The sequence below is a fragment of the Bos javanicus genome, chromosome 9, assembly GCF_032452875.1.
Source record: "Bos javanicus breed banteng chromosome 9, ARS-OSU_banteng_1.0, whole genome shotgun sequence".
Lineage (NCBI taxonomy): Eukaryota > Metazoa > Chordata > Mammalia > Artiodactyla > Bovidae > Bos > Bos javanicus.
The window spans coordinates 74474941-74502513 of NC_083876.1; the positions used below are offsets into that span (position 1 = coordinate 74474941).

General features: G+C 38.5%; 1 protein-coding gene across 12 annotated transcripts in view; it reads right to left on the reverse strand.

The window, feature by feature from the left end:
* The window catches only part of MAP7 (microtubule associated protein 7), a 176383-nt gene that overhangs the window by 94379 nt on the left and 54431 nt on the right, over window positions 1-27573 (reverse strand). For 2 of the 12 annotated variants that reach the window (XM_061428094.1, XM_061428089.1), the window contains exon 1: window positions 5215-5464. The exons of 9 other annotated variants lie outside the window; for them this stretch is intronic. In XM_061428094.1, the coding sequence (XP_061284078.1) occupies window positions 5215-5236 (22 nt within the window). In that variant the 5' untranslated portion in view covers window positions 5237-5464. Of the gene's footprint in view, window positions 1-5214; window positions 5495-27573 lie in introns of those variants that run through there. One more of the 12 variants, XM_061428091.1, reaches the window with a different exon arrangement.

Genomic DNA, 27573 nt, shown 5'->3' on the forward strand with positions numbered 1-27573 from the left:
CCACAAAAGGAATTTAGTGATATGAATATACTGCCATTAAAAGGTTTAATACTACTAGCTAGACAATTGCACTTCTGAGACTCTGTCTTAAGGAAATAACCTAAAATATGAGAAAAGTCTTACATCTAAAGATGTCCATTAGAGTACCATGAAAGGCATCAGAATGCACTGTTCCAAAAGATGCCACTTTGGCATTATTTTCAGCTGTAGGCATTGAGAATCAACAGATGTGGAAAGAACTCTCTGCACATACCCACCTAAAAGCTGGGCATAAAGATCGCCTCTGATGGTGCCCCCCTCTCCGGTATCAGAAGGAGGAGAATGGCTCATGCCCAGAGACAGAGATGAGCTTGCATAAACAAACCTCCTATATTAACCCTCATCTTCCATTAGCTCTATTTCCTAATCACTTTCCCACAATATATCATCTCTCAAAGCCCAAGCCACCTTTCTTTTGTTAAAATGGTATATACTGAGTCCAACTAAAATCCCCTCAGACTTACTTGCTTTCTTTAACTTGATTGCAACTGCTGGGTAAAACGGACAGCACTGAATTATAATAACATCACACTTAAATGCTTGTATATTTGAATTCTGTATTCTGATTAACAGAAGTAAAACACAAAATCCAAATATTCAAAACAATAATTCCTAATAATGTTATATAAAAATGTTAATCTTTGATTCAGGACTTTATAACTGTTATGTTACAGAAAAACATGAAAACTATGTACTGTTAATATTAAGTCAAGTAAGGAGAAAGCTTAAATATTAACTTTTACTTTCTTGGTCCTTCATCACATGCTACTTGTTATTCAAGTAATATTATTTTATGCTGTCTGAGATAAGACATTACATATACATTTATATAACCAGAGTATGACCAGAAATGGATTATGGCATTATCTTTTAAAATAAAGTAGGTCTTATAGAAAAGCATCTGTTAATGGAGAATGATTCTTGTGTATCAAAATGCTAACCTAAGTTTTAAAGTTGGCTTGTGGTTCAACTGAAGTTCATTTATTCACGTCATCTAGAGGTTCTGATAAGAGAAAGAAATTATATTATCAAGACTGTACACTGATGTTTGTAATTCAGTACTAAAATGTCAGTTCAGAGAATATTTAATTCAATGACTCCGTGAAATGCTGAGAAAGGATTAGTGACAGTTAATACATGACTTACATCTTGGACTATGAGCAATGAATCTTGGAACTTAAATATCTCTAGGTTGCATGACAATATGTGTTGCTACCTTAATGCTCTTCTATGTTCCCTAGCAACATACACTTCCTAGAAAGAGAATTTTAAACTCCTCTCTTTGAAAATCCCTGCCCCTGCCCTTTCTTTATGAGTATCTGTGCATTCTGTTACGGATAAGTTTATTTAATCTAACATACTTTGAGATCCCCTAGGCTTTAGGTGAGTAAATTATATTGGAAAACTTTTAGCTGTATTGATGCTTGTTTCAAAGATCACCTAATCTAAAGAATCATCAGGCTCAGTAAAGTAAGAGCTCTGAAAAATTGTAGAATTATTTTCTCTTAGGAAATTTCTAGCAGATTTCTATAGAGTAGTAGTGGCTAATACATTTTAAAAGTTTAGCATCATATCATTTAAAAGGCAAACCATATACCCAATGATATTTATAAAGAATTAAAATAACTACAAATGCAACTTCTGTTTACTGAGTATCTATTATGTTCCAAGGCTGTACTCATGCTTTAAGCATTTTGTTTCAAAAATTTATAGTAAGCCTGCATTTAGGTAACACTTTCCCCACTGTTCAGAGATGAAAACTGAGTCTCAAAGTTAAGAAATCTGTCTAATGTGAACAGCTAAATCATGAATAAAATCCACATCAATGTGACTTTAAAACCTAGTATCTTAACCGCTATGCCACAGTGTTTTCTAGATTTATTTTTCAAATATGGCATTAAAAATTGTACCTTACTCTTTTTTATTGTTTTGATGGGGTTTGCCCCTTTAATTAGTGATATTCTGACAAATAATTGAATTTAAAGTTATAAAGCACTTAAATTCTCATTTAAGGAAAGAACTTGCACTGTTTTTTAAATCTGTATTCAAGTGACACTGTATAATTTGTTTAATGGATTACAAGTCACTTTCTTGTAATATAAACTCACTTGACCATCTTAACTAGATTATGGTAGGTATGCCTGTTGCCCTTTTATAGGGGAGGGGACTGAGACTCAGAGATCAAATGGGATTTGCCCTTGGTTATACAGACTGCCTTAGAATAGAGTTTGAAAACCTGGTCTTTTGACTCTACAGTACAGCAATTTATCTTTATAGAGGCATAGATTCAGTGTAACTTTGAGAATGGCTAGTGATTTGTGAAAGTCTTACTGAACAAGATTCTTAGCTTCTGAAAACTACACCTACACAAAATTCCTGGTAAAGGAGCTGAGTCCACAGGGTTGTATGATGCTTCCGGAGTGTGTGGGAGGGGCTGTGCCTGTGGAGCTGAGCGCTGACCTCACCGAGGGTTCAGGGGAGGAGGGAGTTTATTTGGCCTGTGACTTGGCATTTTATCACAAAATTATTTTTCTAGAGTCCTTGATTTACCTATTTTTCATAAAGGAAGTAAACTTTTTGGTTTTCTGCTCTTGGCACATGTCCAACTGAGGACAGTAACATTTTCTACTGACTTTCTTTTCTTCTAAAAGTTGGCACAAACTCTACTTCTGTGTCAACCACAGGATAAATTAGCATGCCCTGGTGCAGATTTTATACAAAACTGTATCTTTGTTATTTTGTGCTTTACAGTGAGAGTAGGCATGGCCTTCCTTACCTTGTTGTCCTCTTGACGACTACGGGGTCGACTCATTAACTTGATAAACTGACTAGGCGCCTACTGGTTGCCAGGCACTGTTGTAGGTGCTTGGGATACAGCCATGAACAAAAAGGCCGAAACTCCCTGCCCCTATGGCTCATACTCTAGTGTGGGAGAACACAATAAACATGACAGCCTCAGTTGGTGGGAAGTGCTAACGTGAGAACAGACTGAATGACAATAGATACCAGTTTTTGTCTGGGGTTGGGGGAAAGGGTCACTCTTACAGTTTCTTATAGTTACTCCCAAGCAGCTTGACGTGGCAACAGGCTCTGCTCCCACTGTGGGATGGACTTTCATGAATGAGCTGGAGGGGCTTCGTGAAGTGTACAGAGCAGAGTTCACCCTTCATCTCTACTCCAAATAGAGTTATGGTCTTCACACTGAAATTTTAGTTTATGGAAACGTGAAGCTACTACATCTACTTTTCTAAGGTCTACTCAATATCAAATTAAAAGTTGGAAATTGGAAGAGACTAAAATTGAGTATCAAGACTAATTTAGAGGACTTTCCTGATGGTCCAGTGGCTAAGACTCCACATCTCCTGTGCAGGGAGTCTGGGTTCGATCCCTGGTCTGGGAACTAGATCCTGCATGCTGCAACTAAGATCCAGTGCAGCCAAATAAATAATTTTTTTTATCTTTTGATTTAAAAAAAGAGAATATTTTAGTATTTTTTAAAAAAGAATTCATATTTTTTAAAAAAGAATAATTTAGTATTTTTAAACCACTTATCTAAGATTTTTTGACCAATTTTCTGGATGAAAAAATTTCTCCCCCTCAATATCAATTTTATCTATTGGATATTTATCCAGTTTTCTTATTGAGTAACTTGTATTTCATTTGATTCAACCAATATTATTTATCACATTTAAATAATTCATTATGAAACCCAATGCTTATTATGCATTAACTGTCTAATCCTAATATTTGAATACTGTATGTAAATATGATTTCCACACAGAAAGATATTCTTTTCTGACTCATTAAGTACAAAGTTAATTTAAAAGTGAGTTAACTGAACAAATACAAATAATAATACCAGTTTTTTGTTTTTTTTTTTTCTGAGAAGCCAGTTAGGTGAGGCATTTTGCCTCTCTTTTAACGTATATACAGCCCTGAAAGTTAGATTATTCCCATTATGCAGTGATGATACTGACATACTTATAGAGTATAAATAACTTGTTTGAGGTCGCAAAACTAGTGTCAGAGCTAAAATGTAGGCTTGGATCCAACCCTCAAGATATTTCTAATATGCCTCTTTGGCTCTATATTTTATAATCATAAAATACCAAAAGCAAACCACTAATTTATAGCATAATCCATCTCCTTAATGCTTACTGGATACTGACACTACACACAACTCACTTTTCTTTCCTAGATGTGTTTTTACTATAAAATTTGCAAATATTATCCATGCAAATGAATAGAGGCAATATTTTAAAAGGCAAATAATTTAGTGAATAAAGCATCTTTACCACTCTTAAAATTAAATCTTATAAAGCATCCAGTACATATAGAAAATTCTAGACAAGAAAATACAGTGATAAAAATACCTCTCTAAAATGTAGTGCTTACGATTCTGATCACTATAGTTTTTCCCATAAAGCCTATATGTGAGTTAACTGATTTACATATCATGGAAATGAAAGCATTCCGGTGAGGAAAGATATGAGAGGAAAATGCAGGCAATGTTTTTGACGGTAAAAAAAAAAAACAAAAGAAACAAAACTAAATAAAAACCGAAGAGGTAGGCAAGAGAAGTATGATCTTTTTTAATCAGCAAAAATCCTCAGCACTCCTCATATTCCCCTAAAATAGAAAACAATCATTTCTCAAAATCTTCATGATCTAATCCAGATACAGATATTAAAAGCAATAAGAAATCATCAATAAATTATGTGCTAAAATGTTCTTTAGACAGCAGTGCAATTGTATGTGTAGCCTGCTACACTGTCTACCTCAGGCACTCAGGAGACCCTAGGAGCTGTTTCAGGGTTTTCACTTTGTTTTTTGCTAAAAGAAGAAAAAAGCACAAACATGGAAAATGGAAAATAATATCATTTGCCTTGAATTTTCATAGAAACTATCCCATGGCTGCAGGACGATAAAGTATAAATCCATCATCTATAGAGCACAAGGAATGTTTCACTTAATTAAAATTCCCACTTCTTTTTCTTAGAACATTAAAACCAAGTCCTCCCTACCCCCCAAAACAAAAAGATCTATTAAAAGATTTCCTACTCTGTACTTTGACCTGTTGCAAGTGTTAGTGTGTCAAACTGAGTTAAAGATTGCCCGATTCCTACATATCCTTATTAAGAAGTTTCGAAACATATTTTGAGTCCAAGAACTTACAGGCCAGTTTAGTGTCTTCCATCCTAAAACCGTTCTTTCCTTAATATGCTGCAACATATCTGCATGTCTCTCTCTTCCTGCTTTGAGTTTCTCAGCCAGGCAAAGACCAAGCGATCAGTGAAGAGACCTTTTAATCATCCCAAGTATTAATATCATCTCTCATGCAGCTCGAGGTGCACTCAGGAAGAAGGCAAAAGGGTGAGGAGACATATGACTCAACAGCCACTGTTTCTAAACAGTAACCTTGTTCACTGAACCAAGTAAAAACTGAGAACGGCTTCTGTTCAAAAGAGCCAGTGAAGCTCGAACGGGTGTGGGCTGGGAGAAGGGGAGGCCTTTCCTGGTTAAGAAATGGCTGTTAAACATCAGTTCAGTCTCAGGGTTTAAAATCAGCCCAGGCCCCAAACAGGATGTGCCTTAAACACATTTGAACAAATGTTTACCAAGATCATCTAAACGGTATTTACTATTTTTCCAAATTCTTCTGCCTTTTGGTTTCCTAATGTACTAAAGATGGCATTTTAAAACCCCGAAGATTATGGCTGATATTGTTCCCATACCAGATGCATCTGAGAGAGGCAATCATTTAGAATCAGTCAAGCAGAGAGACCCCTGTTCTTTTCCTCCCTTCACTGAGAACATTCATGGAGCCGTTGGGAAACCACATGAAATGAAGTTTCACTATCCTTCAGAAGGTCCAGAAGAAATTCTGGAGGTCTTCAAAGTGAAGAGGAAGAATCAATAAACAATCAGTAAAGTTTTAGAAATTATTTCTGGATAAATTAATTATAGGGCCTCAGAAAAAATTTTTAAGCCAGTGATGAGTTTTACATTATGGATTTCGAATTCAACATTTCTATCACAATGTTACCTTTAAAGGTAACAGTCTTTAAAAAGACTTTTTGTCTAGGGACATAGAGGGGAATCTGAGGAGAAAAGATCATGTCAAGTCCTCATTGTGCCTTTACAGAATTTAAAACTGTGATATGGGAGTCAGAATACTTGAGTTAAAACGTGAGTTAAAACCAATGAACTTCATGAGTTTGGATGATCCATGGGTCCAATCTGGGAAAGGAAATACGCTGTTGAGAGGAAAACAAATCATTTCAAGCCTCTTTGAGTAGTAGGACTTGCCTCAGTAAAGAGACTGGACACATAGGATTTATAAGATGTAGGAGTTCAAGCATCCACTGGACTTGGCAATGAACCCTTTTTAATGCCCTTGGAACTAAAGACTTACCTAGTAGGAACCAATGGAATACCAGTTGTAGCCAGTACCATCCCAACAGCTCCAGAGGCCTAAGTACCATCATTCCTGCCAACCAGTCCCCTTGCATTTTCAAAAGCAGCTCTGATGCTGGGAAAGATTGAAGGCAGGAGGAGAAATGGGAAACAGAGGATGAGATAGTTGGATGGCATCACCAACTCAATGGACATGAGTTTGAGAAACTCCAGGAGATAGTGAAGGAGAAGGAAGCCTGGAGTGCTGCAGACCATGGGGTCACAAAGAGTCAGACATGACTTAGTGACTGAACAACAACATAGAGATCCACAGACAGGATCTCTAGGGCAGGAGTTCTCAGCCTTGGTCCTCCTGACCTTTCAGACAGGATAACTCTTCGCTGTGGATTACAGGGGAGGGGATGAGGCTTTAACAGCTTGGCAGCATCCCTGGCCTCTGCCTCCTGTATCTAATAGCACTGCCTGCAGACATCCCCCTCCTCACAGTCAAGACCATTAAAAAAAATTTTTTTTAAGGCACTGCCAAATGTCCCATGGGGGTCTGGGGCAAGATTACTTCTGGTTAAAGGAAATTACAACTCCAGTGGCACCAAATCCAGATTTCTTTTCTTCTTTCTGCACCTCTGAGCAGGGCTAGTATGGTAGGGAGGCTGGATGGCAAAGCACCTTCCCCAGGTGGGGGAAACATATTTGAATTGCTCCACTGTTCTACTATCTTTTTTCCCTTCCCAAAGACCTTACTGCCTCAGAGACGGACACAGAACTGACTCCATGGGAAAGGGAGGTCAAGGTTCACAACACTGGTACTGTGGATAATAAACACGCCCTCCACATTTCTCTCTGCTCACGTGTGACATAATGGCTGGTATGTGATTTGCCTAAATGTCTCAAGAAGTAGACAAATTCCCAATTCTGTCCAGTTAAAGCAAAGAAATGCATGACACAGAGTGTATGCTAGCCAAAGAAATATGTTGGTTATTAATTTATTAAAATATCAATCCATTCCCACAATTCTATGCCTATACATTCAATGTGCCTATGCTAAGTCACTTCAGCTGTGTTTGACTCTTTGAGATACCATGGACTATAGCCTGCCAGGCTCCTCTGTCCATGGGATTCTCCAGGTAAGAGTACTGGAGTGGGCTGCCAGGCCCTCCTCCAGGGGTACATTTAGTAGGGCTCCATAAATGTTAGAACTCATACCCTGAGTTATCTCACAACTCCTTTAAACAGAACAAAGACAGGAATCATGAATTTATCAAATAAAAAAATAACTCCTATTAGCAACTCGAAAAAAAAAATCCTTTCACGTCTTCCCTCAGAATCTTTATATCTATACTTTAGACTCAAATGTAGCTAGCTCAGTTATCTATCTTCCAGTTCATTGAAGATTAGAGGCACCCAGTTTTAAGAGGATAGGGCGGTGTTATATGAACCTCCTAGCTGTTCTGTGGCCGTCCAAATCCTGATTGCCAAAACCCAGTCATCAACACAGCTATGATGTTTCTAGAATACCAATCTGATCCTGTAACTCTTTCAGCGCCTCTGTTTTCTTGGCTCTTGGTGGTCTCAGACACTTGCTTTTCTCACCACACATCAGCAGCACTACTGGCTGCCTGTCTGCTTCGCCTTCTCCTCTCTGGCCTCATGGAGGATGGTGTTTGGCTGCATTTCCCTCGACTTGGCTCTCCTGTCCCCATCAGTTGTATATATGCTGCCATTACTTCTTGAAGATTCCTCTCTTCCCTTCTTCTGGCTAACTACCACAAGCCTTTTCTCTACCTTCCATCAGCTTCTCAGGAACTCTCCACACTGCCTCCCTGCTGTGGATCCATCCTTCCACACTGCGACCAGCTGTGTGCACATCTGAGGTTTATAGGAAAGAGAAGGGCTGGTGGGGAAAAACTGCCTCACGTGACAGATTGCCATGTGCTGTGCTGTGCTTGTCGCTCAGTCGTGTCCAACTCTTTGCCACCCTATGGACTGTAGCCTGCAAGGCTCCTCTGTCCATGGGATTCTCCAGGCAAGAATACTGGAGTGGGTTGCCATGCCCTCCTCCAGGGCATCTTTCCAACTCAGGGATCAAACCCAGGTTGCCCACCCTGCAAGTGGACCCTTTACTGTCTGAGCTTAAGCTATTATTTTCATGATTTCCTATGGCAATCTGTCTAAGCCATGCTTCCCTGGTGGCTCAGAGAGATTGCCATAGGAAATTATAAAAATAATAGCTTAAGCTTGTGGATGGCCTATTAAGTCAGTCATTATTCTAAGGTCCTACACATAAGGATTGGTCTGACCTCGCAAATCACCCTGTTATGCTAAGCTTACTGATGGGGAGACTCAGATATACAGAGTAATTTGGGTGAGCTAGTCAGTGGCAGACTCTCAGTCCCCACACTCTGCTCTATGGCAATCTCTGCCCTCCAGCTAGGTGACTTCTCACTTCCGAGCACCCGGGAGCATCAGACCACTGTCGCCTGCTTAGACAGGAAAGGACTGGTACCACGAGGAGAGAAGACAGGCGGGGAGAGACAGGAGGTGACACTGCATGGAGACAGTGCCCCACTCTCCCCTTAGGAACAACAGGGTGTAACTAAATGGCAGTGCATTCATCCAGAAAAACAGCTGAATGCTAACAAGAGAGGAAAGAGAATAGAGGGTTTTGTTATGTGATGAGTGGCTCAAGGAGATTTCTATGTCCCAGTGCATGGAGCAGTGGGTACGGTAATAATGTGGCATCTGAAACCATAGCTACCCAGTGAGGATCTTGGAAAGAGGCACATTTCTAACTACATGCATGGTTACTGTCATTTTCTCGACTACCAGTCTGTTTTTGGCTTCATTTTCAATAACCAGCAAAACTATCAATGCAGAATACTGGCAGATGGATGAAGGCTGAATTGACAGTTTATTATTCAACTTCCGAGAATGGAAATCACTTGGAAAGCTTAGCAAGTTTTACAACGGAATATGTGAATCCTGAGAAATTAAGGGGAAATGAATCTGTTTATTAAATCTAAACTATATCATCCTTAACAAATACAAAGTGTGATACATATTTTGTAATGGGAGCTGGTGAGTTATAAAATTGGCAGAGCAGCTGTAGAACTCTGAGGAATCCACCTTCTCCCCTCTGTGTGCTCATTTATTACCCGCTCACTGACTACCTGCTTTGCTCACCAGCCTCCTAAAATTGCTCTGTGGCTGAGATGATGCTTCATCAGCTCTCTGCTCCATCCTGAGTCCCAACATAAACCTTAAAACTGCAGAGGCCCTCGCCAGGGTAAAGCACGTAGGCAGCTCTTATCTCTGTTTTCTCCCATCTAATCTGCTCACTTACCACTCTGCTTCTTCCTTGTTCTTCTTTCTTTCCTATTTCCGTCCCACCCCCCTCACCCCCTGCCTTAACTTTTTGGCTACTAAGAGAAAAACCAGTTCTTAAAAAATAGGATCTTTCAAGCTGAAGCCAAGAATTCTATGACTGTTTGGGAAAAGCATCTTGGGAACTTGTTTGGGAAATCAGCGATGTTTAGAAGATGGCCCCTCTCATCCACCCGTTCTGCACTTCAGCTGTAACATTTTCAGCCTCCTTGTTCCCTTCAGACTGGCTGCCACAGTGAGAACTGGCACTGGCCAATCTATCCTGTTACTGTCCTGAGTTGAGTGGTTTTAGTACACTGACAGACTCAAGCCTGAAGTCCAGGGGAGATTCTGTCAGTAACCAAGAAGCTCTGTTTAGTCCTGAATGGTGGGTTTTCCCTCCAGTTCCAGAGCTTGTTGCTATACCTGTGCTCCTAAGTGTGTAGTTACACCACCTATCAGATTGAATAGTTGGTGAATCTATTATGCAGGTGTTAAACACATTGTACCCTTCTAAAGCTGTCTGTCCATTTTATCTTCATTTCAAAAATCTGAACAGAAGGCTAGCATATACTTGAACTCTTGGTGAAATTTAAATGTGAATAAACTAGTATATTCATAAATAGAAGAATTCTATGAGACATCTGGTAATGTTTCCACCTTTTTTTTTTTTTTTTAAACAAAGAGAATTGGGTGATCCAACTTTGTTTTGCACTTCTTAACAGGGGGAGGTGTGTGTATGTGTGTGCATGTAATGATGAATATATAAATATACAGATGAAGATCTAGTTGTTCTATCAAATAATTGAGAGAACATGGGTAGACTAAGCCTTTGGGCTGAAAAGATAATGCTCTTATAGTGTATTATCATTATTTATAAGAATTTAAAATATGTTTCTAAACATATTTTACACATAAAACTTTTTTATTAAAAAAAATCACATATACTGTATTTTATTACCTCAATTATCAAAATGGTGCAGTTTAAAATCTTGTTATTTGGTAGAATTTAGTGTTTATCTACTATAAAATACTGAGACCATGGCTATTGCTATTTTAAGGGGCAAATACTGAGAAATAGGGAGAAGAAAATGGCACCCACTCCAGTATTCTTGCCTGGAGAATCCCATGGGCAGAGGAGTCTGGTGGGTACAGTCCATGTGGTCACAAGGAGTCAGACGGACATGACTGAGCGACTTTCACTTCACTTAGAAATAGATTTCATTTGTTTCATATTTAGTTGAAAAGTAAAAGCAGATTCATTTTATAAAGGAATTTATGCTTTTTGTTGAAGTTTTCAATAGCTACATATCAGATTTGTTACACATAACTCATTAAAAGACCCAGTTTCTCAGCTCATTATCTTCTACAAATTGATTTAATCATGGCCAGTCTTATTTGAAAATATGTGAACGGCTTCTAACCCCAATATCAGTCTAGGAATACTGTAGCCTACCACTTTTTCCAAGATCCCTTCTTTATCTTAATTCTTGTTTATTTTTCCTCATTTCCTTTGGGTTCAACAAGTAGTAGGCTTTGGGAGAATATTTGTTAATTTCAACCGTTATATAGTGACCAGCACTCTGTTTTCTTTTCCTTCCCAATAGATATCTTGGCTCATTCTCTTTCCCGTTTAGGTTGTCCTCAGAGGCCATAATCTTTAAGATCCTGGAAGAAGAAAATTCTGTTTTTCAGCCCCCCATTTATTAGTACCTTGGATAGTGACAAAAGCTACAAGAGTTGGTTATTTAGGAAAACTCACTCAATTCAGTTAAAAATGTACTCCACACACAAATGTTTTCTTTCAGGGAGTATGTTATAGCAATGCTTGTCTGTTTCTCAAAATCCATATTTGCACTGCCCTGGAATCTTCCATGACCTCAAATTTCGGAAACAATTTTCTTTCATGTCAACACTTCCCAGGAAGGGACAAAGCTATACTTAACAAATGAGATACTTTTAGTTTACACTGAAATCTTTCCCCTTAGCTGTAATCAAACTTGCTCAAGCCTCTTCCTACCCAACTCTAGGCATGTCACCAGCTATAACCAGTTTTCCTGTGGCACTTGTGAAGCACGTTAGTTTAAGGATAATTGTAACAAAAAATCGCTATGCTTGAAGCAACAGTTCTAATACTAAACACTTCAGCAAAATCAAGTTTTCAGGTCTAGATTTTGGGTGCTGAAACTGCTAAAAAGGGTCAGCTATTTTTCAGTGGGAAAAAAAAAAGTCTCTGCCAAAATTCTCTAAGCATTTTTAATGACTTCTCAAAAATTTAAATGTCCACATCCATGTGGGAAATTTGTAAACAAATATCATCTGAACTTTCCATCTTTTGTTGTCAATTCCTGTAAGTTAATTACAATGTATTTTAGAGAGGATTTCACTGCCAGTGGAGGATTAATGGGGTAGTCTGACAGCTGGAGTCCTGAATTAGATCAGAAATTAAAATAAGGAACTTGACCTAGTTTCTAAAGGGATATTTGTTAATTTTCTCAACCCAAACCAATGCAATCTTTCAGGTATTTGCCTTCAGAATCTGGAGCCAAAATGTCAAAGGTTTTATTGCAGAGAACTAAAATATACATCCATACATGCAAGGAACTCTTGTAAAACACAACTTTGAATTTACAAAAACAATTTGACGTTTCCTTTTTTTGTACAGTCGACCTTCTATAGCTGCACGTTCTATATCCGTGGATTCAACTAACCACACACAGAAAATCATCCTCAAAAAAAGAAACCCAGGAAGTTTCAAAAAGCAAAACTTGAATTTGCCACATATTGTGCATTGTATTTATAACTATTTACTTAGCATTTGCATTGTATTGGGCATTATACGTAATCAAAGGTGATTTAAAGTATACAGAGGATGTGCTAGGTTATGCAAATACTATGCTATTAAATATCAGGAAATTGCACATTTGTGGATTCTGGTATCCCTGAAGCCGGATTTGTGTCCTAGAACCAAGCCTCTGTGGATACTGAAGAATGACCATATTCCAGACTATGAGCACTCACTCCTCTCCCACTTTCCAGCTCCAGACATTACACCGTTCTCAGGAGAAATGTCATAAAGAAGTTGGGGAATGGAGGGATGTAAAAATGTCAAGTGTGATATATCCAAAGTACAAATTCTTATTTTATAATCTAATTTACATGCAAGATCAGACTATAAAACATTTATGGCCCTGTGGCAAATCACTAGGAAACAAGAGTATTCAAGTTTTGCAGCTTTCTGCTATGACACAGAATAGAGCTTAGTCTACTTGGAAAATCTCAATGGCTCAGGGGGTAAAGAATCCCCCTGCAATGCAGGAAACACAGGAGACCTGGGTTCAATCCCTCAGTCAGGAAGACCCCCTGGAGGAGGAAAGGCAACCCTTGCCTGAGAAATCCCATGGACAGAGGAGCCTGGCAGGCAATAGCCCACTGAGTCACAAAGAGTCAGACAAGACTGAGCACATGGCGCATGCACACGTGACACACCAGGCAGACAGCTTAGTCTCAAACCAGCATCACCACTTCATCTCCACCGTCAGCTTCAAAACCGGTCTCACCACTGCCAGTCTCTCCTCTTTAATTCCTGTGATCCATCAGACTAGTTGCCTTAAAAACCGGCTTCAGCAGCTTATTCCCCTGCTCAAGTATCTATCATGTCTCCCAAATACCTTCCCAATTAAAGCACGGCAATGTTTTCACCGACTTTGAGAATTTTTTCCCATGGCTCCCTCAGATAGCCCATGTTTTTACAAAATGGATGCATTTGCTGTCCCTTTGACATGTCTCGGGATTTCCTTTCCTTTCCCTTTCCTGTTCACTTCTTCTTCCTGTGTGGAATGTCTCTTCAGGCATCTCTGTTAAGAAGCAAGGCAAATACCCTCATCCTCTATGAATTCTATCCGGATTCTCCCAGACAGAAGAGCTTGCCCCCATCCTAAGCCATAAACACATCAATTACACTTCTCTAACAGCACTGCCTTCAGAGGGGAGTTATCAGACTCATCCATCTACTTCTTCAAAGGCTCTCTGGGTAACTAAAGCTCAAGAAACACACTAAACTGCAATGACGTAGCTTCTAGTTATATAGGTCAATTTCAGTGCTGCTGCTGCTGCTGCTAAGTCGCTTCAGTTGTGTCCGACTCTGTGCGACCCCATAGACGGCAGCCCACCAGGCTCCCCAATCCCTGGGATCCTCCAGGCAAGAACACTGGAGTGGGTTGCCATTTCCCTCTCCAATGCATGAAAGTGAAAAGTGAAAGTGAAGTCGCTCAGTCGTGTCCGACTCCTCACGACCCCATGGACTGCAGCCCACCAGGCTTCTTCGTCCATGGGATCTTCCAGGCAGAAGTACTGGAGTGGGGTGCCATTGCCTTCTCTGATTTCAGTGCTATTGGAGTATATATTTCAGAAGATTATAAATTAGATGATAAACATTAAGTGTAGAAAACAGAAAATAAAAATAGGCACAAAATATTTAAGATAAGTTGCAATCTCAAAATTCAGATATTACCACTGTTAACATTTTAGTTATTTGCTCCTGAAGATTTTTTAATCTTTAATTTGCATATATATTAAACAAAAAAAAGGAAGCTTTTTACATAATATTATCTTGGAATCTATTTTATACTCTGGACATTTTCCCAGGTCAACTATGTTCCAAATAAACCATTGTTAATGGTTGCACCCATTCCAGTCCATCTTTGTTCGCTGATTCCTAGAATGTCGACGGTCACCTTAGAAGAAATGGAGTAGCCATCATGATCAACAAAAGAGTCTGAAATGCAGTACTTGGATGCAATCTCAAAAACAACAGAATGATCTCTGTCCATTTCCAAGGCAAACCATTCAATATCACAGTAATCCAGGTCTATGCCCCAACCAGTAATGCTGAAGAAGCTGAAGTTGAACAGTTCTATGAAGACCTACAAGACCTTTTAGAACTAACACCCAAAAAAGATGTCCTTTTCATTATAGTGGACTGGAATGCAAAAGTAGGAAGTCAAGAAACACAGGGAGTAACAGGCAAATTTGGCCTTGGAACACACTGGTCATAGCAAACACCCTCTTCCAACAACACAAGAGAATACTCTACACATGAACATCACCAGATGGTCAACACTGAAATCAGACTGATTATATTCTTTGCAAAGATGGAGAAGCTCTATACAGTCAGCAAAAGCAAGACCGGGAGTTGACTGTGGCTCAGATCATGAACTCCTCATTGCTAAATTCAGACTTAAATTAAAGAAAGTAGGGAAAACCACTAGACCATTCAGGTATGACCTAAATCAAATTCCTTATGATTATACAGTGGAAATGAGAAATAGATTTAAGGGACTAGATCTGATAGACAGAGTGCCTGATGAACTATGGACTGAGGTTCGTGACATTGTACAGGAGACAGGGATCAAGACGATCCCCATAGAAAAGAAATGCAAAAAAGCAAAATGGCTGTCTGGGGAGGCCTTACAAATAGCTGTGAAAAGAAGAGAAGCAAAAAGCAAAGGAGAAAAGGAAAGATATAAGCATCTGAATGCAGAGTTCCAAAGAATAGCAAGGAGAGATAAGAAAGCCTTCCTCAGCGATCAATGCAAAGAAATACAGGAAAACAACAGAATGGGAAAGACTAGAGATCTCTTCAAGAAAATCAGAGATACCAAAGGAACATTTCATGCAAAAGATGGGCTCGATAAAGGACAGAAATGGTATGGACTTAACAGAAGCAGAAGATATTAAGAAGAGGTGGCAAGAATACACAGAAAAACTGTACAAAAAAGATCTTCATGACCCAGATAATCACGATGGTGTGATCACTCACCTAGAGCCAGACATCCTGGAATGTGAAGTCAAGTGGGCCTTAGAAAGCATCACTACGAACAAAGCTAGTGGAGGTGATGGAATTCCAGGGGAGCTATTTCAAATCCTGGAAGATGATGCTATGAAAGTGCTGCACTCAATATGCCAGCAAATTTGGACAACTCAGCAGTGGCCACAGGACTGGAAAAGGTCAGTTTTTATTCCAATCCCAAAGAAAAGCAATGCCAAAGAATGCTCAAACTACCGCACAACTGCACTCATCTCACATGCTAGTAAAGTAATGCTCAAAATTCTCCAAGCCAGGCTTCAGCAATACGTGAACCATGAATGAACTTCCTGATGTTCAAGCTGGTTTTAGAAAAGGCAGAGGAACCAGAGATCAAATTGCCAACATCCGCTGGATCATGGAAAAAGCAAGAGAGTTCCAGAAAAACATCTATTTCTGCTTTACTGACTATGCCAAAGCCTTTGACTGTGTGGCTCACGATAAACTGTGGAAAATTCTCAAAGAGATGGGCATGCCAGACCACCTGATCTGCCTCTTGAGAAACCTATATGCAGGTCAGGAAGCAACAGTTAGAACTGCACATGGAACAACAAATTGGTTCCAAATAGGAAAAGGAGTTCGTCAAGGCTGTATATTGTCACCCTGCTTATTTAACTTCTATGCAGAGTACATCATGAGAAACGCTGGGCTGGAAGAAGCACAAGCTGGAATCAAGACTGCCAGAAGAAATATCAATAACCTCAGATATGCAGATGACACCACCCTTATGGCAGAAAGTGAAGAGGAACTAAAAAGCCTCTTGATGAAAGTGAAAAAGGAGAGTGAAAAAGTTGGCTTAAAGCTCAACATTCAGAAAACGAAGATCATGGCATCTGTTCCCATCACTTCATTGGAAATAGATGGGGAAACAGAGGAAACAGTGTCAGATTTTCTTTTTTGGGGCTCCAAAATCACTGCAGATGGTGACTGCAGCCATGAAATTAAAAGATGCTTACTCCTTGGAAGGAAAGTTATGACCAACCTAGATAGCATATTGAAAAGCAAAGACATTACTTTGCCAACAAAGGTCCGTCTAGTCAAGGTTATGGCTTTTCCAGTGGTCATGTATGGATGTGAAAGTTGGACTGTGAAGAAAGCTGAGTGCTGAAGAATTGATGCTTTTGAACTGTGGTGTTGGAGAAGACTCTTGAGAGTCCCTTGGACTTCAAGGAGATCCAACCAGTCCATTCTAAAGGAGATCAGTCCTGGGTGTTCTTTGGAAGGAATGATGATAAAACTGAAACTCCAACATTTTGGCCACCTCATGCGAAGAATTGACTCATTGGAAAAGACTCTGATGCTGGGAGGGATTGGAGGCAGGAGGAGAAGGGGACAACAGAGGATGAGATGGCTGGATGGCATCACCAACTCAATGGACATGAGTTTGGGTAAACTCCACGAGTTGGTGATGGACAGGGAGGCCTGGCGTGCTGCGATTCATGGGGTCGCAAAGAGTCGGACACGACTGAGCAACTGAACTGAACTGAATGGGATGCACAATACTGAAATACCACAATATATGTAGCGGACTCTCCAACTTTTAAGTTGTTTCTCATTCCTTGATATTATTAACAAGGTTGACTATAGAGTTTCACAAATCTTAACAATGTCTGAAGGACAAATTCTAAAACAGAATTGCTGAACCTTTGGTTAGGAATGTTTTAAAATGGTTTCGAATTTTTAAATGATACATTTCACCAAAGAGAGCCTTTTCCACCGTATCGTCAGATAGTAGCAATACATTCACTAGTTCATTAGTTATCTGACAAGTACTTACTATGTGCCAGGCAATGTTCAAGACTCTTCCATCCCATGGATGTAGATGAACAATGCATGAAACAAGAGATCGATAAATCAGATCAACATTGGCAATGAAACAATACTGGGTGGGACAGGAGATGCCAGGTAGAATGACCAGGGAGGGGTTTCTGAGGAAGTAGCAGTACAGAAGGTTAAGGAGGATCCACTCAGCCCAAAAGCCAAGGAAAGGGAGTTTCAAAGAGAGACAGAGGGATGAGTAAGTGTAAAGGTCCTGAGGCCAGGGTGAGCAATGAGGATTAAGAGAATGAAAAGAAAATCAACTGGATTAAAATGTGGTCAGAAGGAAGAAAAGCAGCGAACTGCAGCTCATAAAAAATCCAAATTATCCAAATGTATCACTAAGTTGTGTCTGTCTCTTTGCAACCCTTTGGACTGTAGCCTGTCAGGTTCCTCTGCCATGGGGTTTCCCAGGCAAGAATAGAATACTAGAGCGGGTTGGCATTGCCTCCTCCAGGGGGTCTGCCCAGCCCAGGGATAGAACCTGTGTCTCCTGTATTGCAGGTGGATTCTTTACCCACGTGAACCATCAGGGAAGATTCTAATTGTAGTTCATAATAAGGATTTTAATATAATTTTTTAATTTTTTTTTAAATTTTTTATTTTATCTTTAAACTTTACAATATTGTATTAGTTTTGCCAAATATCGAAATGAATACTAAAATTGATGGGAAGCCAGCCATTGGCAAGTGACAAGTTTTAAGCAGAGAAGAGCCAGAATCAGATCTATAATTTTAAAAGGTCACTAGCTGCTGTGTAGAAGGACATTGACTGGGGGCTGAGGTGTCCATGGAAGGGCAAGACCAGCTCAGTTACTAATGATACAATCTGGGGCGAGCACATACGATTTGTACCAGGAATGGTGATGGACATAAGTAAACAGGTTTGATATATTTTGGAGGTAATGCCAACAGGACTCATTGATGGATTCGATGTGGAAGGAAAAATTAAACATGACATGTAGGCATTTGGTTGAACATCTATTAAGACAGAGCTGACTGAGGATCAAACAAGCTTCAGGAGAACAGAATTATCATATGACTCAGGAATTCCATTCCTGAGTACATATACATGCCCCTCCCACAAAAAAAAAAAAACCCAAACACTCCATTAATTGAAAAAGATACACGAACCCCAATGTTCATAGCAGCATTGTTTGCAATTGCCACCCTATGGAAGTACCTTATGTGTCCATCAACAGATGAATGGATAACGAAGATGTGGTATATAAACACAATGGAATACTACTCAACCATAAAAAGAAAGAAATTTTGCCATTTGCAACAACATGTGGACTTAGAAGGCATTATAATAAGTGAAGTAAGTCAAACAGAGAAAGACAAATACTGTATGATCTTATACACGGAATCTAAAAAGGACAACAAAGTAGTGAATAAACAAAAAAGCAGCAGACACAGATACACAGAACAAAGTAGTGGTTATCACTGGGGAGAGCGGTAGGGGAAGGGGCAGCACAGAGGTAGTGAGAAAAGGGGTTAGTCTGGGATTATATGAAGCCATGTATGTGAAACTTTTCAAAACCACGATGCACTGCAGAATTTAAAGAATCTTTCATTCAACAATAATTTTTTTAAATTTTATTTTATTTTTAAACTTTACAATATTGTATTAGTTTTGCCAAATATCGAAGTGAATCCGCCAATAATAATTTTTTTTAAAAAACATCAAAATTTAAAATCTGTGATGTGATAAGCCAGGATGCTATCACATTATTTTTCTCTATTTTGCATCTTCTTGTACATACAAGTTTTTCTGATTTTTTTTTTTTTACTATGTCTTTATACATAAACTTGAATTGTACATTAGATTGTAAAGGGAACTGCTCAAAGTTAGGAATGGTTTTAAAGCTTTGATACCTAGCACCGAAAATAATTTCCTGGATGGCATTACCAATTTCCTCTCACCAACACTGTGCAAGAATTACTACCAAGTTGCACTGCTTATTCTCACTAGAAACAAATAAAAATAAATCTTGGCATAGTATTTATTAAAGGTTGTAAATGTAAGTAATATCATTGAGCCTATAAGAGAATTAGCATTTTTGGAGAAAGTATTAGTACTAATTTAAAATAAGTATTGCCAGTACATGTTAGATCTAAAAAAAGCATTCCTGTTGAAAACAGCAAGGGCTCAAACTATAGCTATGACTATTAGTTACTATTAGGTACTGAAAACAAGTCAACTTTGAGTTGTTACTGGTCTCTAAATTTTCTTTAAAATAATAAATATACTGCTACAGATCATTGTGTTGAAGTTCCTGAGATTTAAAAAATCTGCTAAAAAATGCACCAGAGGTTTTGGTATAAAAAATTACAGTTATTAGGCTTCCCTGGTGGCTCAGTGGTAATGAATCTGTCTGTTGATTCAGGAGACATGGGTTCAATCCCTGATCCGTGAAGATCCCACATGCCGCAGAGCACAGCCCATGAACCATAACTATTGAGCCCATGCTCTAGAGCCCGGGAACCTCAACTACTGAGCCCATGTGCCACAACTACGAAGCCCACATTCGTGGAGCCCAGGTTCCTCAATGAGAGAAGCCAGCACACCACAACTAGGGAGCAGCCCCCAGTTGCCACAACTAGAGAGAAGTCCAAGCAGCAACACAGACCCAACACAGCCAAAAATAAACAAAATCATCAAAAATCACAATTATTATAGAAGGTATAGGATAAGGCTGGTCTAGTCAACTTAATCTGGTATGCACTATCAAAAGATCCTGCGTGGCTTCTGTCACTAGCATGTATGTGACATGAAGCAAGTCATTACTCTCCAGAGTTGCACTGTCCAATATAGTAATCACCAGCCACATGCAATGATGCAATGTCTTAATATACACACACATACACACGTAACTTCACAGAGCTTGACCTGCTGACAGCCTAGAGGTAACCATGAGCACAGCTAGCGCATTTCTTCAGCCATGAGCACAGCTAGCACCCAAATCTTGGATTATAAAATATCATTTTCCACTGTAACGAACTAGGGCTCTCCTACAATAATGGCAGATTGCAAGGCTGAGTCAAAGAAAGATGAGTTGATAACATCTTGTGCCAGAGGGGAAAGATGTGCTTAAAGAATAATAAAGATGCATTAAAAGGAGACAGGAGCCAGCCTCAAAGGGATCCCACTGGCCAAATCTGGGACAGTTTGAGCATCAGAATAAATACACAAAAGTGTTCAAATCTACAGAGTAAAATAAATATCCATGAGTTCACACTGGTAAACAAGTAAGAGAGAGGAAAGGTCTTCCCTACAGTAGAAAGCTAACTAGTAAATGTAGAGGGAATGGTGAATTAGAAAATTACTATTTGGCAACCAACTGTTTCAGGCAAGAATCACTGATTCTAAAACTGAGATGAATATAAGAGGAAGAACAGAATATTTACACAGCCTCAAGTACCTCCCCACAAGACATGTATTAATTACAAAGCAAGATAAGTAAGCTGATAGTGGAGAAACCTGGAAGACATCACCTTCACACAGTGATGCAGGGTATCACCAGAATTGGGATAAATCAACACTGTGACTCGTGGCAGATAAACTGAGGACTAAGTACCACTTCTCTGGCATTCCTGCCAGACATATGTAACCTAAATCCAACCATGAGGAAACATTAGGCAAACCCCATTTGAGAATATCCTACAAAAATAACTGGCCTGAATGCTTTAAAAATGTAGCATGAACTACTGACTCAGAGAAAGAAAGACTGGGAGGAAGTGAGAGTCAACAGGCACAATAACTGAATACAATGCATGACCCTGGCTCATCTTCTGCTATAAAGGACATCTCTGGAATAAATGGTGAAATATGAGTAAGGTCTGCAGCTTAGACAACACTGTTCTATCAGTGATAATCTTAACTGTGATAAATGGAATATGGTAATGGGCTTCCCAGGCGGTGCAGTGGTAAAGAATCTGCCTGCCAATACAGGAGACGCAAGAGATGTGGGTTTTTTATCCTTGGGTCGGGAATATCCCCTGGAAGAGCAAATGGCAACCCACTCCAGTATTTTCACCAAGAAAATTCCATGAACAGAGGAGTCTGGCGGGCTACAGTCCATGGGGCCACAAAGAACTGGACACAACTGAGTGACTGAACACGCACACACAAGCACATATGGCTATATAAAAGACAATGCTTGCTTTTAAAAAGGAGAGAGAAAGGATTAAAAAGAAATCTTCCAAAATGTTAATATTTGGAGAATCTGAGTGAAGGGCACATGGGAATTCCTAGAAGTACTATGGCTACAACTTTTCAGCTTTTCTGTAGTTCTGACACTGTGGGGGGGTAAAATTTTTTTAAAAACCAAGGCTACTGAATTCCTATTTGTTCTTGATAGTTTTAAAAAATTAATGTAACTTCTGACTCATTTACTAACAGGAACATTAATTAAAACTGGAAAAATCTGAATGTAAAACACAAAGCTTTCTGAAAATATACTATATATAATATATAATATTTTCTTCAAATTAGAGTATAAGATACACAGCAAAGCAAGCACCTTACCTATTTTATTCTTCCTTCCAATTATAACTGTCTTGGTATAAAATGCAGATGAAATTTAAAAATCTATTCCTTTATACAGTGGTCCACCCTCAGATATTTTTAACCTTTTTTTTTCTTCCAGAAGAAAAAAAATCAATTTGTTTTGACCAGATGGTAAAAAAAACCTTTCATAGGCTTAATGTTAAACTGGCTAAAAATAAATAGGAAAATTGAGCAAAGAGCAATTTGAGGGTGAAACTAGCTGGCCCTTTGTGGTAGAAAGAAATGGAATCTGGTATCCGGAGCAGCAGGACATGAGCTGGGGGAATTTCAGGGAGCAATTTCCCGACACCATGCATCAATTGACTTGAGATTCTTATTAACTCAAGCTAAGCCCTGAAAGCTAAGTCCAGCTCTACTAAATCAGCATTCCCCTCCCAGGAACAAGACAGACCTCAAATCTGGCTCAAAAACTGTTGTTAAACAAAAAGCCAAAAAAAAAAAAAAAATGCTTTTCATACTTTTTCCCCTAAAGTAAGATAAAAGCTAACGAAATATTCTCTTAAAAAGTAAAATAGCATGATTTTGAATTAGGGAGTAGAAGCTACTTTAGTTGGATCTTAGCATCATTTAGCATGTTATGATTATCAGAGCCAATTGTAATTACAGAAAACAATCTCATTTCTTTCTCCCCATTTCCTTCTCTTCCCTGAAATGATCATTCAGTATATAAGGATTTATGTATTTAGTGTTGTCTTTGCCAGCTAAATTATCAAATTTTAGACTGAATTCCTCTGCTTCCTTTGTCAATAACTCACACAAAAGAAATACCTAGGTAGAGGAAGTGTTTCTTAATCTACTATGTGATGTGTTTTATGTATGCATATGCTTGAGTAGTTATATACTTAAAAAACTGGGAGATAAAGAAATCTTAACTATTTAAGTGATTCTTTAACTGTAACTCATATGATGATATTCTTAATCACTTATTAAAAACTTATACTATTGCTAAAGAGCATGCCTCAAGTGATGTTTCTCACAACTGGGGTTCTGATGTAAATGCACTTGGAAAACAGCATGAACTAATTCTTATTTTGAAGAATTACAACATATATTAAATGTTGTGAGGAAGCCCTTAGTAAGTAACCAATTTAATAAGGGTCTCCCAAATTTACTTGACCAAAGGTCTTTTTGGGGGGCAATATTTTTTAATCTGGGGTAGGTCTGGGTTATGTTTTATAAGTCTGGGTTACATTTACAAATGTCATTACAGTGTTTAAAAGTTAAGATTGTTAAAGGCTCCTCTTTAATAGACACAAATAATGCTATTTCAACATGACATTTCTCTTAAAAGGAAAACTATGTAGCAGTAAATTCTCTTTGTAGGTCAAGCGTACTGGGGTAGCATATTGATCATGAATTTAGGGGAAATCAAATTTAGAGGTCACCTGATTGCCTTAATAGAGCATAACTAAATTTGATGACTTAATGATTAATCCCACTAAAAGTTTATTATTATTATTATTTTTAAAATACAAATCCATAATGCATTTTCAAAGAAGGCAAAAATAGACATTAAACTCCATTTGTAGGCTCCACAAGTCTGTTGCGGATGAAAGTTTTTTTTCTTCTTCCTAGAACCTTGTGAAACATCAAGTACATCTAATGGACCAATTAAAGTGATAAACCATCACAGCCTGTTCACTGCTATATCCAAATAAGCCATTCTAAGAACAAGTACAGCTAATTGCAAATGAAAATTCCCCCTAAATTCTGGATGCCAGAAAGACTGGGGCAGCTATCAGCTCAGCTCATGAAAAGGCCATGAGAAATCCCCAAAAGTAGGCAGAATCCAGACAATATCTATTAGGGGAAAAAAAAAAAAACTTCTGGAGGGCAAGGGAAGAAAAGAGAAAAAAATGAGATTCGAATCCGTCATAAGATATCATGAAAAATCATGAACACCAGAATGGAAGCTCCCTCGTTAGAAGAACAAGAACAGGACAGAGGCCTTCACACTAAGATGCGGCACCCGTCCTGGAAACAGAGATCTTTAAGCCTCTAAATAATGCGAGTGTACCTACTTTGTTTTCAAATTAAATCCTTGGTACATAATTTCACTAATAGCAGCCATATGGGAAGCATCTGTAGCTCTTCTCAATTCTAATTTTCATACACAGAAGAAACACCGGCAAAAATAGCCCACAGTCTGTCACCGAGGCACTGCAGGCTGACCTAGTTAGATCAGCAGGCTGTGTGCATCTGAGCTGGCTTAATCCTGACCCAGCGTCGAGGCTGCCCTGTGCCCCAGAGCTCAGGCCTTAGGGTTCACCCGGTCTTCACAGTTCATGAGCTTATAGTTGAGAGGTCATTCTCGCATCTCTGAGACCATTTTAGTGCGGATCTGAGTGAATCACCAACAGACAGTCCCAAATCAACTCTTTGAACCAGGGGGGTTTCTGAAATCACTAAAGAATTGTAACAAAGATTTAAACAAAAACCCATAACAATATTAAACTGAAAATGCTAAAATGGGAAAATATCAAAAATACCTATCATACATGTGGCCATGTATGATAGATATTATATATTTTTCTATATTAAAAAACCACACCACTAGAAAATGTCACAAGAAATAAACATGTAATTCACAAAAGTAAAAGGCTAACAAGCATGTAAGAATTAACATCAGTTATTAAATGAATGCAAAACATCATTTCCTTGCCTATAAAATTAACAGAAATTTCAAATAAGAGAATATTTACTGTAACTATTTTAGAAAAATGTTTCAAAAATGTTTGACACTAAATGGAAAAGAAAACAGTTTGCAAAACCATATATATTCAACAATACACACACGAGTTTCTAAAAACTACATGTTCACACACACACACAAAACGTGAACAGATATATATGTAGACGGTAGGATTATAGATGATTTAAAAATGGGCTTTCCTTGTGGCTCAGCTGGTAAAGAATACACCCGCAATGCGGGAGACCTGGGTTCCATCCTGGGTTGGGAAGATGCCCTGGAGAAGGGAAAGGCTACCCACTCCAGTATTCCGGCCTGGAGAATTCCATGGACTGTGTAGTCCATGGGGTCGCAAAGAGGCGGACACAACTGAGCAACTGTCGCTTACACTTTCAAAAACAAGCTTAATCCTTTTCTGCATTTTGTAAGTGTCTTACAATATGTATTACTTTTACTATCAGAAATATGTATGTGATATTTAAGGTGTTTAGACAGTAACCAGTAAGAAATGCTTGGAGCCTATTTCTGTTCATGATTTTCTGTGCTCTAGTCGTTAGTGATGGCAGAAAAGATGTTTGAAGTTGGACCACTAGCATGAGGGCTCACTTTATATGCTAATGTGGAGAGCTGAAAGTCTTGTTAAAAGGCGAATCTATTCTGGGAAAAAGGCCTCCCCCAAAAACCAATCAAAAGAGACAGCCTTAAAAAAATAATAAAATAAAACAGAGACAAGCCTTCTGGGGAAAGGGCAGCTTACACTTATTTACTTTCACATTATGCTCATACTTATATAATTATAACATTTCAAAAAAGGCAAATTTCTGTGATTTGATTTCATTTTCAACATCTCTTTTTAAAGTTTCAAGTAGCTTCTAGATAATATTCCTGCACAAGCTTTTCTACTCTGAAGAAAAACCATTTGCCAAGTAATAACTCCTCACATTTTTATTCACTTTTTAAAATTCAAGATGGTGGAGACACTATCTGGCAGTCTTTTTAGAAAGGTTTTTTTTTTTTTGTATCATCAAATATAGCAAAAGCAAACAATATGAGTCTACATTTATTTTACCAACAGGATATGTTCCCCTTAAATGATTGTCATTAACATAAAACCCTACTTTGTTCCTAATACATTTAGACTAGAATAGTGTTCAGTCAAGCAACAAGTATTTATTGATTCTTGCCATGTGCCATGCTATGCATTTAATTTCTTATGTTTTGAGAAAAATAATACACTACAGAAAACACATGCAATATGTTAGGGATTTTTAAATTTTAGACATGACCTGTGTCAATCCCCACACTTACATTCACCATCCCTCTATTTTTACAATTTTTTTTTTCAGATTTCTGATTTTAATAGGAACAGACTCTAATAGGTCTAAAAGGTGTTAATCTCCCTGAACAACATCAAAAGTAATTCCAAATTAAGACCATTTCTCTACCTTCCCAAAAGTAAACTGTATTTTTTTTTTCATGAGATTTCAGAATTCATCTCCCAACCCACAATGGGATGGACATGGAAATCAAAGCATGTTGTACTTAAAGGTGAAGAATCGCATACATTCACTTATATTCCGAGAAGCAACTCACAAATCTTTAGAAAGAGAAAGGTATGCTTCTTTAAGCTGGTATTAACCAGAAAATATCTGATTAACATTTGCCCTTTTATACCTAACGTTAAATAATGATTCCGTCCTTTTCTCCTCCATTTTCACTTAAGTCTACACATTTACCTCTTCATGCTATTCATCTGGCAACAGTATACTTCAGAGAATTCCTGGGTCATTCCAATACGCTGTAAGATCAGGGGCCTTGATGACGCTGCAGACACGTCCCCATGGCATTTTCCTTTTTCCACCATAAATGGACAGAAACATTTAGCATGAGCAACTTAAAAACTGTCAGCACACTGGGAATACCAAGGCAGACAGGGAGTGGTAAAGGCATCCCAGAACTTTTTAAGCAGCTGTAGTTAAGATATGAGGGAAAGAATAAGCTGTGGGTAGTAGTGGGCATAGAGAGAGGAGAATCACCTAGAGAGGCAAAAATAACTAAAAACACTGAAGTAGAAAACGATATGTATATATGTGTGTGTGTGTGTGTGTGTGTATATATATAAAACCATATAGAATTTAAAGAGAAAGAAGCTGATCTATATAAAGCAAATGGTGATATTTAAATCTGAAGTCTCAGGAGTTTCACATTTATTTCAGAGTAATGTGACTTGAAATAAATTGTGTGTGCGTGCTCAGTCGCTAAGTTGTGTTCGACTCTTGGTGACCCCATGGATTGTAGCCCTCTAGGTTCCTCTATCCGTGGGATTCTCCAGGCAAGAACACTAGAGTGGGTTGCCATTTCCTTTCTAGGGGATCTTCTTGGTCCAAGGATTGAATCCACATCTCCTGCATTGGCAGGCAGATTCTTTTCCACTGAGCAACCTGAGAAGCCATGATGGAAGCAACCTAGATGTCCATCAGCAAATGAATGGATAAGAAAGCTGTGGTACATATACACAATGGAGTATTACTCAGCCATTAAAAAGAATACATTTGAATCAGTTCTAATGAGGTGGATGAAACTGGAGCCTATTATACAGAGTGAAGTAAGCCAGAAAGAAAAACACTAATAGAGTATACTAATGTATATATATGGAATTTAGAAAGACGGTAAGGATAACCCTGTATGGGAGAGAGCAAGAGACACAGATGTATAGAACAGTCTTTTGAACTCTGTGGGAGAGGGAGAGGGTGGGATGATTTGGGAGAATGGCATTGAAACATGTATAATATGATATAAGAAACGAATCGTC